At 58.6% G+C, this 13,432-nt stretch overlaps 2 protein-coding genes across 3 annotated transcripts; one reads left to right on the forward strand and one right to left on the reverse strand.

The window, feature by feature from the left end:
* Positions 1 to 184: 184 nt before the first annotated feature.
* On the reverse strand, positions 185 to 3,834 carry LOC130256736 (deoxyribodipyrimidine photo-lyase-like). The gene is made up of 10 exons (XM_056498658.1): positions 3,738 to 3,834; positions 3,242 to 3,502; positions 2,918 to 3,063; positions 2,596 to 2,778; positions 2,316 to 2,474; positions 1,793 to 1,991; positions 1,551 to 1,703; positions 1,180 to 1,301; positions 920 to 1,079; positions 185 to 748 (listed from the first exon to the last, which is right to left on the reverse strand). The coding sequence occupies exons 2-10, from the start codon at positions 3,471 to 3,473 to the stop codon at positions 597 to 599; spliced, it is 1,506 nt and encodes a 501-aa protein (XP_056354633.1). The 5' UTR covers positions 3,474 to 3,502; positions 3,738 to 3,834; the 3' UTR covers positions 185 to 596.
* Positions 3,835 to 4,011: 177 nt separating this feature from the next.
* LOC130256792 (mucin-2-like) lies at positions 4,012 to 10,557 on the forward strand. Of its 2 annotated transcripts, XM_056498773.1 has the most exons (6): positions 4,012 to 4,342; positions 5,480 to 6,214; positions 8,750 to 9,121; positions 9,335 to 9,454; positions 9,734 to 9,819; positions 10,036 to 10,557. In XM_056498773.1, exons 1-6 carry the CDS (start codon positions 4,261 to 4,263, stop codon positions 10,108 to 10,110), a joined length of 1,470 nt encoding a protein of 489 aa, XP_056354748.1. In that variant the 5' UTR covers positions 4,012 to 4,260; the 3' UTR covers positions 10,111 to 10,557. The 2 variants fall into 2 exon arrangements, with proteins under 2 accessions (XP_056354748.1, XP_056354749.1); XM_056498774.1 differs by lacking the exons at positions 4,012 to 4,342; positions 5,480 to 6,214 and adding an exon at positions 6,786 to 7,627.
* The last annotated feature ends 2,875 nt before the right edge of the window (positions 10,558 to 13,432 follow it).

Raw genomic sequence — 13,432 nt, forward strand, 5'->3', positions numbered from 1 at the left:
TGGACTCAGGGCAGGTACAAGCCACTGAGGGGCTCTCTGTAATGCCTGTCCCCTTCCAGAGCCTGCCTTTTCTGTTGGGCCTGGCCTTGGCTGCCCTGTCCATGTTTGCATCCCCATTCTGCGCCACCCAGCTCTCCCTTCACAGCAGTGTTGTGCATCTCCCCATAAACACCATCAACACAGGTAATAGAAACTGTAAACTTTAAAACTGTTGAAAGATATGACCAACAGCCCAGCACTAGCTCCATGAAGAGCCTCTGCCTGGAGGCTTTTCCCTAGAAACACCCTGCTCAGCTCAAATCTCAGCTGTGCTTACCAGCAGCAATGGTGACCTGGGCTACTCCTGAGGACAGTGTTGTAGAAAAGGTTTCTGGCAGGCACAGGCATGCTGAGGATGGGCTCTCACAGCTGCCAGCAAACCTGTGGCAGCAGAAGGTCTCCAGCGGCTGCCCCAGTGTGGCAACTCGAGCAGTGGGTGATGGCAAAGACCTGTAAAACCCTGGAGTTTGCTGCTGCTACAGGGCGCCCTTCAATATCCCTGGGTGATCCCTGCAAGCTGGCAGCTTGGCAAAGGCACATTGCCCCAGCACAGAGGATCACTGGGAGTGTGTGGGGGCGTAGCGACGCTCGAACTGCTCCACGTCGAACTTGCGCTTGCAGCCGGCGTAGTTCATGTAGCGGATCTTCCCAAAGACGGGCCGCTCCGCCCAGCCCTGGTCGTGAATGCCACAGATGGACCACAGGCAGCCTGCCAGCACAGGGACACAAGTGTCAGCTCTCCCCCTTGCTCACAGGCACCCAGAGAGCAATGGGATGTGGGTGCAAAGCAGAAAGGGCTGGAGCTGCCTGCAGAGCCCCCACTGCAGCCTTGGCTGTCACAGCTGAGGCCCCCCTGCCGTGCCCCCATCCTGCAGCTCACCTACGTATCCATTGGGGTCCCTCCCGTCCAGCTCGTAGCGGTCGTTGAGGTAGATGGCAAACTGCAGTGCCTCCTCAGGGGAGCGTGTCCACTCCAGGATCTTCTTGGCCCAGTACATCCGCAGGAAGCCGTGCATCTTGCCCTCCCAGACCATCTGCAGCTGCAGGGACAGACACAGCCATAAGGGTCAGTCCATGGCAGGTCACCTCTGTGCCTCGGAAAAAAGCTCAGCATTTAGTGGGGAAGATATAGGGCAGTACCTGGGCAGCATTCCAGAGTGGGTCATGTGTGGTGCCCTGCTCCAGCTCCTGCAGACTGTACAGATAAGGCCTCTTGTCTTTGGCGTGGAGCTTCAGGGTGGTTTGAGCCCAGTCATAGGCACCTGTGAGCAAGGGAGGAGCAACACTGAGCAGCCTGTTCTGCAGGGTCTTGAGAACGGGCTACTGAGGGTACTGTGCCCTGGAGGCACCAATCTTGAAGAGGGCACTCGCCAGCTTCTGTCCTACCTCCAGAAGAGACCAAGTGATGGGACATCAATGCCCCCACAGCCCTTCTCCTAGCAGAACTGGGATTGCCAAGTTGGAGTGACCAGCTGGGTACCCAGCATGGCCCACATGACCCAGGATGTTACCCTGCACACTGTCGTAGTTCTCATTGTAGTAGCAGAAGTTTTCAGCCAGCTCGCGCCGCACCACAGCCTCCTCCACGAATGCATCCACCGAGTCCTTGTAATTGCACCGGTGCTTCTGCACCTCCAGGATGGCTCTTTGGGTGGAAACCTGGCCTGGGGACATGGGGAAGGAGCAAGTCAGGCTGCCAGTCCAAGCCAGAATGCTCAGTCCTGCTGCAGAATGGGAAGCTTGGGATACTCACCGAAGTGAAGCCATGGGGACAGGTTGCTGAGAGCCGTCTTGTTGGGATCATTCCTGTGGGTGCTGAAGGATTTCAGCCTCTCTGCAATGAAGGACTTCAGCACAGCCATCCCTGCAGTTGTACCAGGGGTTGCCCACTCCACCTCCTTCACGGTATGGTCCACCTGCAAGCTGGAATAACAGGCCTCCCAAGCAATGGGCTGGGTGGCAACCAAGCATTCAGTGCATCTGCAGAATCTTTTCAGCGAGGGCTGCCTGAGTGTTATGTTCCCAACCAGCCTAGTCCCCAGTCCATGCCAGCCTCCTCTTCTCAACTAGCCCTCTGCACGGCAGAGATGTGGGAAGTGAATGAATGAGGTGGGAACCTCCCTCTCCCCAGGGCATCCTCATCTCCACACCATCTGTGTGTGACCTCAGGCACTCCCGGTCCTCATTCCCTGCCAACCCCTCCCAGGATCACAAAGGACCCGTGAAACACTCCGAGACATGCCCAGGAAGGGGTTTGGAGTGTCTCCTACTGGTACCTGTGCTGGGCAGGAGGGAGGATGTGGATGACGAACAACAGGAGGAAACTCGGTGAGGAACTCGGGGAGCTGAGCGTGGATCTTGCCCCGGATGGTCCTGGCACTGTACTCCTGCTTGGAGGAGGCGACCCAGCAGGGCACGATGTTGTGGGCATCGACCTGGAAAGCAAAACCGTGGAGAAGGGTGTGAGAAGCAAACAATCCTGACAACATGACACCCATGTTCTCTGCTCAAACATCTCACCAGCCAGTTTTGCATTCCCAGAGTGCTGGCACCCACCTGTGCAAAGGGCACATCCTCCGGCAGCCGCTCCCTGACGTCCTCTACCCACTGCCGGGGCAGGCGGAGGGGACTGAAGTCTGTCACCAGCCCGCCCACGCCATGCTCGGCCACAAACGTGGGCAGCACATCCTTGGCATAGCCCAGCAGCAAGTGGAAGGAGATGTTCAGCTCTGCACACTCCTGCAGTGACAGGGAAATGGCTGTGGGACAGTTCATGGCTCTGCAAACCCCACCCAACCACCATCTGCTAAAGGGATGGATCTGCCTCCCCCCTTCCCAGGTGCCCTGTCCCACCCAGCACGGACATCCCTGGCTGTACCTGTGCTACCTCCTGCAGGCCCCTCAGCATGAACCTGTAGTGGCGGATGGTGGCCTCCAGAAATTTGGGCACCAAGCAGAAGCAGACGTGCAGGGGCAGCTCCTGTTTGAGGGCCAGGCGCTGGGCGTAGAGGAAAGCCCAGTTATCTGTGGGGAAAATACACAGGGCAGCGTCAGGAGGTGTTTCACTGGCAGGATGGGGATGGGGTTTAGCAGGAAGTTTCCCCCCAGACCCCTCTGTAGAGGGGCCAGCACCAAAGTCACCGAAGGAGGGGACCAGCGCTTTTACCACCCATGGGAGCCCCTTCCACCAGCCGGCTCGCACCTTGCACTCGCTGATCCCGGCACATCCAGTAAAGGATGCACCGAGCATCATCCTTCAGGTCCGAGCCCTGCGAGACGAGGCGAACCCGCTTTTTGTTGTACTTGAACTCCCGAACGGACGGGGCCGCCCTGCGACGGGCGTTCTGTATCGCCTCCTCTTCCTCCGTCCTGCTGCGAGACGCGGGCGGCACCTCCGTGAGCTCGGCCTTGCGCTTGCCTCGGCCCCGCCGCATCCTCAGCACGGCCCGGAGCAGCGTGGCTGCTGCGAGAGCAAACAGAACTGAGCTCCCGCGGGTCCCCGCGGATCCCGGGCCCGGTCCGCCCCAGGGCCCGGGGGATGGCGGTCCCCTGCCCATCCCGGTCCTCGGGAACCGGACAATGACGGTGTTACGGTCCCCGGCCCGATCCGCTGCTGGAATCGATAGATGGAGCACCGGTGCCGATGCTGGTCCCGATCCCGATCCCGATCCCCATCCCCATCGCGATCCCATCCCTACCTGGCAGCCACGCGGCCCCCAGTGTTACACAAGCCGCGGGCGGGTGCGGAGGGCGTGTCCAGGGCGTGGCCGTGCCCGAGGGGCGTGCCCGTGCCCGAGGGGCGTGCCCAGGGCGTGGCCGTGTCCGAGGGGCGTGTCCAGGGCGTGCCCGTGCCCGAGGGGCGTGCCCGGGGCGTGCCCGTGCCCGAGGGGCGTGCCCGGGGCGTGCCCATGCCCGAGGGGCGTGTCCGGGGCGTGCCCGTGCCCGATGGGCGTGCCCAGGGCGTGCCCGTGCCCGAGGGGCGCGGCTCCGTCCCGGCCCCGCCCCCGGCGCGCCCCAGGTGCCGCAGCGATGGCCCCGGCGCGCCCCAGGCGCTGCACCTGCCCGGGGGTGTTGTCAGTGCCCGCTGGTGCCTCCCCTCCCTGCCCCGGGAACAAGGAAGCGGCTCCAACCGCCTTCAGCCATCACTCGGCAGCGTAGTTCCCTGCTGGCACCTTCCCCACGCCCTGTGTGCTCAGGTCCCCCATCTTGCGAGGCGCTGGGATGCCGGCTTTGGACATGGCTCGGGGTACGGGAGGGCTGCCCCTGCTGCTGCTGAGCCTTGCCGTGCTGGATCTCCCGCTGGGTAAGGGCTGAGCGGTATGGGCAGCTATCCATGGGGTGGGGGTGAGTGAGGGGCATCGTTCTCCAGGGTGGTGGGTGGCCCTGGGGTGACTTCACCCACAGAGGTGGAACACTTCAGGTGCTGTTTGCTGTCCAACATCTCAGCCCTGTCCTAGTGAGCGAACAGGGCAGTGCTTTATAGAACACAAGCAACAAGCTCTCTTTCTTTTGCCTCTGATGTGGGTCTCCATCTGGGGGGAAAAGACCTTAGGCCCAGCTGGACCCCCTTGCTGAGCCTTGGTTCTTGCCTTTGCTACAGCCTGCCCAATAGCACCAAATGGCCCTGCCCAGATGGCAATGGGATGTACTAGGCCTGGAAAACTTCAAATGCCATCCCAACATTTGCACTTAATGCAAAGTAAGAGCAGTTTTGAATGGAGCACTGGGAATAAACCTGCAGCTTGTACCTCCTGAGAGCCTGTAAAACTACAGCTGTAGGTCCCCTCTTGCTGCACCCCTCCAGAACTTTTGTGGGTTGCAAAAGGTCTCTCATGGACTTGCCCTGAGCTGCAGGCTGGGATTTGTTCTTTTGTGGGGCTAATTCCACAAAGCATTCCCTTGTTGCCATTATTTACACCCACCACTATCAGTTCCTGACTATCTGAGCACAGAGGGTTTGTTTAAACTGCTGCTGCTGCATTTCCAGACCATCTCACGGTCACCAGTTCCTGCTTGGCTCTTCCTGTCAGACGGGTTTTGTCTGACTTCCTCTAGGGGTGGGTGAAGATGGTGGAATGGGTCTTAGGACTGGCGCCTGGAGGAGTTTCTGTCCTGAAACCAGTGATGGCCATGGTTTGTTCTGCTTTGCCAGGCTGGGGATTTATGTGGTCTGCCTGGCTGATTATCATGTTACTATTCAGGAAATCCATGTGCTTGATCCATGCAGGACAGGGAATCCCCACTCCTGATGATCCATGACTGATGCAAGACTTGGGCAGTTCATGGCAGTACTAATGTTGCAACATCCCCAGCACAGCTGTGGTCCCAGCCTTTCACTGCCAGCCCTTGTGTGCTGTTTCCCACCTCTTTGCAGGGACCACTGTCCAAGATATGACAAACCCTGTGTCCCTGACTCTCCCAATCTTCTTGACACCCACAGAGACCATAGCACTGCTGCCCAACACCAGCTCAAGCACTGCAGCCACCTTCCCTTCCTCTCGTCCTGCAACCTCTACCCCAAAGATGCCAATGGATGCCTTCACAGCCAATGCTTCCACAGCTCAGCAGAGCAGCCTGGCAGCCTCCAACATCACCATGCCACAGGCAAAGGGCAGCACAGCTCACAGCACTCCTGTGTCACCTAGGCTGGGACCCACCACCAGCACCACCCCAGCACAACTGGGACCCACCACCAGCACCACCCCAGCAGGGCTGGGGCTCACCACTACCAACACACCAACTCCAACCTCCATGGCCATGACATCTGACTGTGACAAGACTCCCACTTTCACATCTGTGGGGACCAGCACGACCCTGGCTGCCAGCTCATTTGGAGTTGAAATGAGCATGCTGCCTCCCCCCACCTCTTCTCTTCTCTCCTCCACCGGGGTGGGCACCACGCTTGGCACCAGCACCCACCAAGGGCCAGCCATGACCACACTGCTTGGCAGCACATCCCTGGGGACCAGCACCACCTCTGCTTCCATCACCAGAGAAGTGACAGACACTTCAGATGGGCCCTGGATGGTCCTATCAGACACCATGGCCTCCCTTGCTACCACCACAGATCTCCCTGGGAGCATCCCTGTCCCCAGCCAGCCAGCTGGGACCACACCTGGGACCATCCCTGGTACCTCCACCCCAACAGAACCAGAGACCCCCAGTGACACTGCAGGTGAGTGCAGCTTCAGGGCACCCAGAGGGCAGGATCAGGATGGTAAATCCCTGCAGGATCTCCCATCTCGCTCAGCCAGGCACTTGGCTTCTTCCCCCAGGGACCACCTGGTCTCCAGGCCAGTGGGTGGGACCCAGGCTGGGGACCTGTGGTGTGACAGTACTGCCTTGTGGTTGTGCCCCCAGCACTGAGCCTGTATGGACACACCCCCTGGAGGATCTATGTACCCTGTACCCCAAGGAGTGTCAGTGTACCCCAGCAGTCCCCCTGGCAGCTGTTCCCTGGCAGTGCTGCTTTCTGGGCACCTGTGTCCTGTCAGTGTGGCTGTATCCTAGTAGCTGTTGCAGGAGCCTTTATCCTGGGACTGCAGATGTACCCTGGTGACAGCCCACTCTGTGCACCTCAACCAGGACAGGGAGACCGTACCCTGCCCAGTACCCCTGGCCACGCACGCTTTCCTGGTGTCCCTGTACCCCAGCAGGGTACTGTATCCTCACAGAGTATCTGCACCCTGGCCCGATGCCTATGGTGTGGGAGCACCTCATCATAGTGCTGATGGCCTCTGTGTGCCCGTGCCCTGGCAGTGCCCCCATGAAGCTGTTCAGGGTGGCTATGCCCTGACAGTCCTCCAGCCTGCCTGCCTGCCTGCAGAATGCCAATAGCTGGCCCAGGGCCTGCGGGCGCCTCTCAGTGCTCCTGTCCCTGACCCTGAGAAGAAGGAAGCAGCCCCAGCTGTGAGCAGTACACTTCAGCTGTGACACGGGGAAGTGATGCCTGTTCAGACAGCCCAGGGGACAAACCCTCAGCCTGGAGCACGCCCTTCCTGAGCGCCGCCTGCTCTCTTGGCCGGCTCCTCGCGCTCAGACAGAGCTGCCTGTTGTCTCCTGAGGGCGTTGGTGCTGGGAGCCACCACCAAACGTCACCCCTGTGGTGAAGTGCGGGGTTCCAGGCAGCCTGGCTCACCCCTGGGCTTTTTTCCGTTGTCATCCTCCCCACAGCAGGGAGAGGACGGCCGCAGGAGCCGGGTCTGTGGTAGTGGCGGCCTTGGTGGCCTGCCCTGCACACTTTTTGTGGCTGTTCTGGGTCCAGCCGTGCAGCTGATGTTTGCTGGGCATTGCACCAGTCCTCGAGAGTGTCTGTGTCAGCTGGAACCCACTGCCTCGCTGCCAGCACCTGGAAGGTAAAAGGACCCACCTGGATGCTCCTCCTCTGCTGGGTGAAGGAGAACTGGAAACCCCAGTGCTGGGGCTGTGGGGAGCACTCAGAGGGCTGCCTGTGGGGGTTTGTCAGCTCCCACTCCCTTGAACATGGCTGGGCAGAGAGGAGGGCTGTCCCTGCCCCTGCCCCTGCCCCTGCTGCTGCTGCTGCTGCTGCTGAGCCTCACCTGCCTCGCCGTGCTGCACCTGGCTCTGGGTAAGGGCTGAGTGGGGTGCCATGCTCTCCACAGGGTGGGTGGTGAGCGGGGAGCAGCAGTTCCTGGGGTGGAGGGGTGGCACCTGCAGGGTGGAGGGGGTGGAATGCTGTGGGGCTATTTCCTGCTTCTTAAATGGGAAGCAGAGGTGAACTTGCTGCTTCTCCTTTTGTGAGGATAAGGCCCTTCTGTGCAGATGCTCACCTGGCAAGGGCTGGGGTCAGACCTTTGCCCTCCTCTGTATTTTTATTTAACCAGGGAGGGCGTGGCTGCCAGGGGCTTTGGAAGTTTCTGGCTGGCTTGGCTGAAAGCAGATGGCAGCTTGTGTTTTGGTTTCCCATCCTCACAGTGAGCCCTAGACTCACTGGGTTTATGCTGGGATTGCTGGGGAATCAAATCTAGTATCCCAAAGTCAGCCCTTGACAAAGGTCCAGGCAGCCAGGCTGTCCTACCTATCCTTTGGAGAGGGTTACAGATCCCTGGGCTTTTCTGGGGACAGCACGCTGCTCTGGCACAGTCCATAGTGGAAGAGAGGACAGCCCTCCTGTGTCCCACCCCCTCCCACCAGAGCTTTTGTGCGTCACAGCACGTCTCTAACAGCTCATCCTGAGCTGCAGGCTGGGATTTGTTCCTTTGTGGGGCTGCTTCCCCCACTGCTATTATTTACACCCACCACTATCAGTTCCTGACTATCTGAGCACAGAGGGTTTGTTTAAACTGCTGCTGCTGCATTTCCAGACCATCTCACGGTCACCAGTTCCTGCTTGGCTCTTCCTGTCAGACGGGTTTGTCTGACTTCCTCCAGGGGTGGGTGAAGATGGTGGAATGGGTCTTAGGACTGGCGCCTGGAGGAGTTTCTGTCCTGAAACCAGTGATGGCCATGGTTTGTTCTGCTTTGCCAGGCTGGGGATTTATGTGGTCTGCTGATACTCACTGAAGAGATCCGTGTGTTTGATCCATGCAGGACAGTGAGCTCCCCCTCCCAATGCTCCATGGCTGATGTGTAGCTCTGAGCTCCTCAGGGAGCTCACTGTGGTGGTGATGCTGCACCATCCCCAGCATGGCCATGGACTCAGCCTTTCTCCACCAACTCTTGTGCATCTCATTGTCCCCATTCTTTGCAGAGACCACTGCCATGGGTGTGACAGCAACTGTGTCTCCACCTCTCCCTACCTCCTCAACACCTGTGGAGAGCTCAACACTGCTGCCTGCCACTGACTCCACCACCACAGCCACCTTCCTTTCCTCCAGCCCTGACACAGAAGCCTCCACCCCAGAGGAGTCCAGCACATCTGAAGAGACTGGCAACACCTCACCTGCCAGTGTGCCTCCTCCCACCACAGCTACAGAAGATTCAGTCGAGTCCTTGACAACCCTGGCAGACACCACAGCCAGCCTTGCTATCAGCACATCAGACCCCATGAGCATCTCCTCTTCAGCTGACCCAGACGAGACCACCCCTGACATATTCCCCTCAACCATGGAGTCCACTCCAGGTACCCTGACAGTATCTGGGACCCCAGTGCAGCCATGGGTGGGTTCAGCCAGGGGGCACCTGGAAGGCAGGGCCATGGTCAGGGTGACAAATCCCTACAGGAATCCCATCTACCTGGGTGGCTTCACATAGGCAGCTTCACTTAGGCCTGTCCCAGCTGCAGAAGGATCTTGTACCTCTGCAGACAGCACTAACCTAACATTCTTTTGCCCAGGCACTGAGCTCTCTTCCCCTGCCACCAGCTCAGCCCAGACCTCAGAGGCTACCACCCTCAGCACGCCTACAGACCTGGCAGTGCTGCCGACAGCCTGCCCCTCTGGCTCGTCCAACACCAGTAAGTGCAGTGCCTGTGGGCATCACCACCCCCAGCATCAGTGCAGGGGGTCCTGGAGCCCCTCTTGCTGTGCTCTGTGTGGAGGTGCTGATGCTTTGGGGTACACATGGTTTGCTGTACAATGAGAGGCTTGTTCTGACAGTGTAGTGTGCCCATGACACAATTAACGTGGGAGAATGTTCCATGTCAGTGCTAGCAACCCTGGGGAGAGACCCCCAGGTTCTCTGGCACAGCCCAGGATTCAAGGGCAATAACCAGAGTCCTGTTTTTAATCCCTAGGTGCCTCTCAGCTCTTTCTGTCACTGAGGTTAACCACCCCTCTGGACCTGGGGAACACCACGGTGCAGGAGCAGGTGTTGACCAAGGTGAGGAGGGGAGGAGATCCCACTCTGCATCTGCCAGCTGTGGTTCACTCAGGGAGGGGAATGGCTGCATCTTGCACTGAATGTCATCCAGAGCCCTTTCAAATGAAGGGGAGACCCTCCTTTCCTGCCATAGTCTGGGATCAGGCCCTTTCTATGTGGGGACAGAGGGTGGGAAGCCCCCTCTGGCACAGTTTGATGGCTGTTCTTTCCCCCCAGCTCCGTGAGAACCTGCAGACAGAGTTCCCATGTGCTGGCCTGTCGCTGGCATGGCGAGGGAAGAGGAGGACTTGACCACTGCCCCTCGCCTGGACTGCCAAGCCATCTGCTCCCAGCTCCTCACTCCATGGTGGTGCAGGCCCCTGGGGAATCCCATACAGCTCCTCTTGAGCCTGGGGCTTCCTGTCCTTCACTGTGTACCCCCAGTCCCCTCCTGACCCTTCCCACAGCCTGTCTGAAGAGCCAGAGCCCTCCCACCACCCTGCTCCAGACCTGGTTCCTGTGGTGAGACTCCCTCCAGCCCTATTGGGGGCTGGGAGAAGAGGACCCCATGGAACTGGGCTTTTACATCTGGGACTGAGCTGGCTCAGCCATCAAAGCCGCCCTGGGGACAGACAAATGGGAGGAAGGAGACCTGAAGTCCCCAGTGCTGCTGTGCCCAAGGCTCACCTGTAGTATTGCCGACAGAGGAGAACACCCATGCAGGGCAGTAAATAGAAATTCCATGATTTCTGTGTTGAAGTGATGACTTCTTTATTTTCCAAATTGCCTTTCCCAGTTTTCAGCTTTGCCATCTCTTGGAGATAGTGGTGAGGAAAACTGAGTCCCAAGAGTTTTGTGTGGAGAGACGGGCTCAGGTCTGTCCCCTCCCACCAGGGGCTGCTGCAGACATTCCCAAGGATGCTTTGCCATCCCACCAGCCTGGTGGTCTCTGCTTTGGAGCTCTCTCCCCCACAGAGTGCAGGGGCAGCACTGTGGGGCTGTGGCAATCCCATGGGCTGTGCTCCTTCCCTATTTTTCCAATCCCCAACTAAGGAGACGGCTGCAACGTCTGTCCCCCTGCAGCAAAGTCATTTATTAACTGATTAATTAGCCAGATAAAATCCAACTGAAGCAATTATTAGCCTAAGTAAGCCACCTCGCCTGGAGATTGAAAACTGAAATAATTAGCAAAATAGCCCTGTTGCGTGTCAGGGGTTGTTTTTGGCTGATCCCTGCTTCTCACTGGCAGCCCTCACTGCCCCAGCACAGGGAGGGCTGGGAGAGGGTGTGTGGGGCTGTGGGATTCCTAACCTGGGGACTTCTCGCAGGCTGTCTGGATTGTCAGCTGGCTGGGAAGGAGCCAGCAGCTGGACAGGATGGGGAGAGACACCGTGGGATCACCCAGTTCACAGGGCCTGGGAGAGGCTGGGCTGGGGCTGGAGGCTGTGCCCAGGCAGCTTGTCAGGATGCTCCCATTTGGGGCACCCCTTGCATTCCAGAGTGGCCCCTTTGCTCTTTAGGATGCTGCCTGGCTTTTTGGGCTTGTTGGACCCATCGAGACTGAGAGAGGTCCCTTAGCAGCTGGGCAAGGAGCCGGGGAGCAGGGCACAGGCTGTTGGAAGGGTCCCTGTGCTGGCTGCCTGCTGGGGTGCTGGGAAAGAAATCCTTGTGGTCTGCCTACGCCTTGGAGCTGCGCCAGGAGTCCTCCCACGTCGCATCCCACTGGGCTGTTTTCTCCGGCTGTTGAATCCATAACTTCAGACCCCAGGACATGGCCGGGTGCCAAGGCCGGGGTAATGGAGCCAAACTGCGTCACAAAGGGAGGAAAAGGTCCTGAAGTGCTGGGATGAAAAGGTGACCAGGGTACTCACTGTTCTCTGCTGGCACAGCTGCCTTCCACCCCTATCCTGGTTGGGGGGCCATGGGGGCAGGAGATGCTCTGGTCCCTTCTGCCACCAGCCTGGGAGGGACAAGAGGGGCACAGTGGGAGGATTTGGCTCCTATGGGAGTGGTGTCACTGCCAGCGCTGACAAGCCCCTGACACTGCCCATACTCTCTGTGCCTGCTGCCCTTGAGGTGCCACCTTCACCCCATGGCTGCTTGCCTGCCACAGACCTCTGACCAGAGGGGCTTGGGAGGCTGGATCCAAGTCCTGCTGCTTTCCCAGTCCACAAAAGAGTTCTCTTTGCTGTAATACATTCTAATCTCTCAGCATTGTCCAAAGGAACAAATCTTGTGCCCAACATGATTGTCACCTTCAGAGGACCTGGCAGCATCATGGGGTGTGTCTCAAGTCCCCTGTGACTCAGGTGTCCCTTCCAGTGTCCCCCCTTCTCTTTACCCTGGCTATAGCCCAGCTCCCACTCTTTGGCAGGAGGATGTTGCAACACACCCAGCATGCCAAGTCATCCAGAACCTGTGGGGTTGATGGATAACCTGATTTCCCCCATTGCCACCCCTGAGCCCTCTCCAAATGCCCTTGCCAGGAGGCTGGAGGGGAGCCAGTAGGAGATGCTGTGTTCTCCACAGGACTGGAACAACCAGCCCATTAATTCCAGGAAAGCTGATAAGGCACTGTGCTGGGCCATGCTCTGCCATGCTGGATGGTGCAGAGCCCCTGGGTGCTGGGATTCTTTGGAATTGCCCCTGAAGGGCTCCAGTGCCCACGTGATGCTTTGGTCTTTGGTAACAGCAGATTAATGACTTTTACAGGAACCAGTGCTTTGCCAGGACCTTGGTTTCAGACATAGCAAAAAGATCAATAAAAAGCCCCTTCCCAGAGTGGTAGCAGGGTACTGTCCTCAAGATAAGGCATCCCTTGGTGGCTCTGGGCTTTCTTGGGAGGGTGTGCCAATGCCTGAGCAGAGGGATGAGTTTGGTTTGTCAGCCCCATGACTCCACTGAGAGATGGGAATTTCTGGGGGACAGCATGGGCAGGAGTTGCAGGCACAAGGGTCTCCAGACAGTTCTGGCCTCTGTGGAGCAGGGACAGGAGCTTGCAGGCAGGCTGGGACCAGCACCTTGCTTCAGCCGAGTTGTTTTCCTCTATGCTGAGCAGCATGTTTGCAACAATCCCTGTGGTTCCCACCACATTTTGCACCTCAAACACCATCTGGAGCAACACTCTCCAGAGTCAGCATGTATTCCCTGTTGGGGTTGCTTTCCAGAGTGATACAGCATCGTCAGCACGGGCAGGAGCCACTCTCCCACGGCAGGTTTGCATCTCTCAAATCCTCCATGGGCTGTGGTGTGGTCACTGCTCAGGTGGTCACTGATGGGTCAGCCACCCCATGATGTGCAGTGCTGGTTGCAAGACCCCAGTGCACAGTTCCCTCAAGCTTTACACCCACAGTGGTGTTTTTGGTGGGCAGGTGTTTAGTTCCAGGTGAGCGACGCTCCCCCTGGTTTATCGCCTGCCCTGTTCCAGTGCCAGGGGCAGTGCGTGGGTTTTGCAGGATGGGGTTTGATCAGCCGTGACTTGGCCTCCCCTGGCATTTCCCCATCCCCACTGCCCTGTGCTGCTCGGGTGTCACTTGATGTGCTGCCTGCCCAACTCCAGCGGGACACTGTGTACTGCCTAACACCCCTCATAACACTTTGCTGGAGTTGCCTGGGGGCATTTCTAGTTAAGAAG

The sequence above is a fragment of the Oenanthe melanoleuca genome, chromosome 9, assembly GCF_029582105.1.
Source record: "Oenanthe melanoleuca isolate GR-GAL-2019-014 chromosome 9, OMel1.0, whole genome shotgun sequence".
Classification (NCBI taxonomy): domain Eukaryota; kingdom Metazoa; phylum Chordata; class Aves; order Passeriformes; family Muscicapidae; genus Oenanthe; species Oenanthe melanoleuca.

Excerpts from the sequence above, each read along its gene's own strand:
- LOC130256736 (XM_056498658.1), bottom strand. The coding sequence starts at position 3,473 with ATGCGGCGGGGCCGAGGCAAGCGCAAGGCCGAGCTCACGGAGGTGCCG. Across the intron at positions 1,704-1,792 it reads GTCCCCATGGCTTCACTTCG|GCCAGGTTTCCACCCAAAGA; the intron begins GTGAGTATCCCA and ends CCATGTCCCCAG. Across the intron at positions 749-919 it reads GGACCCCAATGGATACGTAG|GCTGCCTGTGGTCCATCTGT; the intron begins GTGAGCTGCAGG and ends CTGTGCTGGCAG.
- LOC130256792 (XM_056498773.1), top strand. The coding sequence starts at position 4,261 with ATGCCGGCTTTGGACATGGCTCGGGGTACGGGAGGGCTGCCCCTGCTG. Across the intron at positions 9,122-9,334 it reads AACCATGGAGTCCACTCCAG|GCACTGAGCTCTCTTCCCCT; the intron begins GTACCCTGACAG and ends TCTTTTGCCCAG. Across the intron at positions 9,455-9,733 it reads CTCTGGCTCGTCCAACACCA|GTGCCTCTCAGCTCTTTCTG; the intron begins GTAAGTGCAGTG and ends TTTAATCCCTAG.